At 47.0% G+C, this 3,954-nt stretch overlaps 1 protein-coding gene across 1 annotated transcript; it reads left to right on the forward strand.

Annotated features, from left to right (window-relative positions):
- Positions 1–246: 246 nt before the first annotated feature.
- On the forward strand, positions 247–1,909 carry LOC542505 (peroxidase 3). Its single transcript, XM_008651143.4, has 3 exons — positions 247–602; positions 718–1,176; positions 1,276–1,909. The coding sequence occupies exons 1-3, from the start codon at positions 387–389 to the stop codon at positions 1,681–1,683; spliced, it is 1,083 nt and encodes a 360-aa protein (XP_008649365.1). The 5' UTR covers positions 247–386; the 3' UTR covers positions 1,684–1,909.
- The last annotated feature ends 2,045 nt before the right edge of the window (positions 1,910–3,954 follow it).

The following is a 3,954-nucleotide window of genomic DNA, read 5'->3' on the forward strand; positions in this document are numbered from 1 at the left end:
CGGTGGGAATGACTTGATGAGTTGAAGTTGAACAACGTGGAAATGTATAAATGACATGGTCAGACCATATAATGGTTTACAAACATTTTCACTTGTGGTCCACCGGCACCAATCCCCCCCTATTTTGCAAACCAACGGTCAAAATCGGCGAGGAAAAAAAATGAAGTTCATAGGGCACCTAATTCCTAGTTGATTATTGAGGCTCAACCACCATTTAAATTAGTGTCAGAGATTTTAATATGCCTTAGCTTATTGTTTGATTAAATGTGGATCCTCCAATGGTGACAAAAATGACATAGCGATCACATATTCTACGGGCCGGCTAGCTAGCATCTAAACAGCCTATAAAACTCCCCGCGTCCCAGACAAGACGAGCAGCAACAGCCATGACGACGACGAAGCGGCACTGCTTGCGCTTCACCACCGTCCTGGCGACGACGCTTCTCTCCGCCACCGCCGCCTGCCTCGACGTCGGCTTCTACGACAGGACATGCCCCACTGCCGAGACCATCGTGCAGCAGACCGTGGCGGCCGCGTTCAGGAACAACTCCGGCGTCGCTCCGGCGCTGATCCGCATGCACTTCCATGACTGCTTTGTCAGGGTAATTAAGCTCACGCATGCATGTGGCTAGAAGACATGCTGTTTTTTTTTCCCTCTCCACACGAGCGAGTGACTGTACGTACGCGCGCGGGCTCTAAACTCCTTGCTTGCTGCAGGGCTGCGATGGCTCGGTGCTGATCGACACGGTAGGCAACCTGACGGCGGAGAAGGACGCGCCACCCAACAACCCCAGCCTCCGGTTCTTCGACGTGGTCGACCGTGCCAAGGCGTCACTGGAGGCTCAGTGCCCCGGCGTGGTCTCCTGCGCCGACGTGCTCGCCTTCGCGGCCAGGGACAGCGTCGTGCTCTCCGGTGGCCTCGGCTACCAGGTGCCGGCCGGACGCCGTGACGGGCGGATATCCAATGACACCGAAGCCCTCAACAACCTGCCTCCGCCGTTCTTCAACGCCACCGAGCTGGCAGACAGGTTCGCCTCCAAGAACCTCACTATCGAGGACCTGGTCGTGCTCTCCGGCGCGCACACCATCGGCGTCTCGCACTGCAGCGGCTTCGCCGGCCCGACAGACCTGAACGGCCCCGTTGACCGGCTCTACAACTTCAGCTCGCCTGACGGGGTAGGGGCATCGTCTGTCACCTCGCTCTCTGCAAAACCTTGAATGCGAAAAAAAGATGACCCCCGGTTATTACTTACCATGCATTGCTGTGGTGTACAGATTGACCCGACGCTGAGCAAAGCCTACGCATTTCTTCTCAAGAGCATCTGCCCGGCCAACACCAGCCAGTTCTTCCCGAACACGACGGTGTTCATGGACCTCATCACGCCGGAAAGGTTTGACAACAAGTACTACGTCGGCCTGACCAACAACCTGGGCCTCTTCAAGTCAGACGTGGCGCTGCTGACCAACGCGACGATGAAGGCCCTGGTCGACTCCTTCGTGCGCAGCGAGGCGACTTTCAGGACCAAGTTTGCCAGGTCCATGATCAAGATGGGGCAGATCGAGGTGCTGACGGGGACGCAGGGCGAGATCAGGCGCAACTGCAGGGTCATCAACCCCGTTAGTGCCACCGATGATGTCGTCCTCGCCCGCCCATCAGGATTCACTGGAGTGGCTGCGAGCTAGCTAACCAACTGTCGGTTCATGCACATGCGTTGTGCACAGTGTGTGATGTCTAGTGTGAGTTGATGTGTGAAATTGTAATAAGTAATGAGCAGATTATCTTGGTAAGCTCGCTTGTTACTGTGGCAAAAGTTGTTTTGTTGCATGACAAAAATGTATACTCATCGGATTATTGAAAACAAAACTGATATTTGTTCAGGCAAATAGTTCTACAAAATCCTTATAAACATATATATTGTCGATACCGACTGGGTGCCCAACTCTCATAGTCAGTTCACATGCATGGGCCTTTTACCAGTTATTATTATCCAAAATTCAGAAAATCCGCAGAGCAACCTTCCTTATCCAAATAATGCCCAAAGGTTAAGGCCGATAAACATGGAAAGCATCTATTTTAAGGGTCTTTCTAGATTTACATAACCCAATCCCAGCTCGAGATCAAACCATTGAAACGCTTTGCCGACTGTCCTTGTAGTATACTTGCGCAGCAGTTGCATTACAACAACTAATTATTAGTCACCTCCATGTCAGAATCTGGTTAGGAAGTCCTTGTGGTTTTTTTAGTTTAGTCACAACATGGAACAACTACATAAAAAAATATAAATTCTTGTCAGTGGCGTTCATAAAAAAATATGGACCTATATATAGTTTTGACTTGACTAAGCACTCACCCGCCTGTCATCCCAATCCCCTTTCTGACAACAACAGTAGTTAGGTAGAGCAACTGCTGCGTACGTATTGATGTACTAATCAAACGTGGAGCAATTATGGTGCAGACAAGGTTGTCTGTTTCCATCATCAAAAGATTCCAAATCCACACGTCGTCGATCCCAAAGAGTTCAATTATGTAAAGTCAACGCCGGGATCATATTTAAGGTTCTTTTTTTTTGTTTCTTCTTGTTCACGAACTCTAGTTGGGTGTAGATCAGATGTGACTCATAATCTTGAGTCTGTATTTTTCTTGTGACTGGAAAGGTTGTTTTTCATTTTCATTTATGTTTCATTGTGACCTTGCCACCTTCGATTCCTGGTTTCCTGCATAAGCGTCAATACATGCATGACATGTGTTTCCTATGTTTACAAGCAACTTATTGAAGGTGGAAGATACGAGGTGCAAACCCCTCTCTATCCAGACATTTTTAAATTTTATTTGGTTGTGTGAGAGTACCAATGATCTTTATGCATACCACCTAGCTAGTACTCTCAACCCCGGGTTGTCAACGTAGTTATTATATACGGTAACATGAAACCCTTGACCCTTGAATTCTGGAATAAGAAAAAAACAAGGAAGCTTGACCCAAAGTATATATATATATATACACATGCAAGGTGGAAGCATACGTACGTACTATTTCAACAGGAGCTGCAGTATGAAACAAGGTACTCCCTCCAGTGCAGTAAAGGTAGTCGTTTAGGACATGATTGTGCATACCAAGGAGTGATTAATTATCATAGAGTTTTCCCTGTTTGCCCCTATTAAATAGGGATATGGGTGCATTAACGTCACTAAAACAATCAAGCTTGATTGGTTGCTGCAGCAGCTCCAAGACATTCTAGACTAGAGGTCTCAAGTTCGATTCCTCTTAAATGCATCTTTTTTTGTGCAATTATTAGGGGCAACAACGTCCAAATTCCAGACCCACGCGCGCTATGACTTCTTTTTGTGTACGCTCGGTCACGCGCAGGATGACTTCTTTTACTGCACCGGAGGGAGTACATGTTTTACAATGGTCTGAAATGGAAATTACGGGGGCATTTTCTCACTGACCTTCCTGCAAGAACGCCTTCTTCATCCCATCAAGTTTCTGAATGCTACTGAAAGTCAACATGAAATCAGCCATTGTACTCGCTGTGACTTACAAGAGAGAGAGAGAGTGTGTGTTAGAAAATAGGCATTATCAGTTTTAATTTAATCCAGAAGAACGGTATGATATATGTGATGATATGTACGTGCATGTCAGCATGTGTGTATCACTACTCGCATGCGGAGGGACCGATGCTTAAGGCATCAGTGACTTTATTCACACGAGACATCTCTCGATCATCATTCCAGGCAAAATATGCAACCGTTTGAAAGGAATGCCACGGGTCGCAGCCTAGCCGGCGGCGCGCACACGCGTGTGACAATCCTTCATTATTTTTTAACTTTTCAATAAATACACCAACAGTTCACCTATTTAAATTGATTGATTTGTCCCTTAAATTTTCGATATGGTGCTAAATTATTAGTACACCATAATATTAAAGTGGACCATTAGTATTGGCTATTATTGA

Source organism: Zea mays, chromosome 6 (assembly GCF_902167145.1).
Source record: "Zea mays cultivar B73 chromosome 6, Zm-B73-REFERENCE-NAM-5.0, whole genome shotgun sequence".
Lineage (NCBI taxonomy): Eukaryota > Viridiplantae > Streptophyta > Magnoliopsida > Poales > Poaceae > Zea > Zea mays.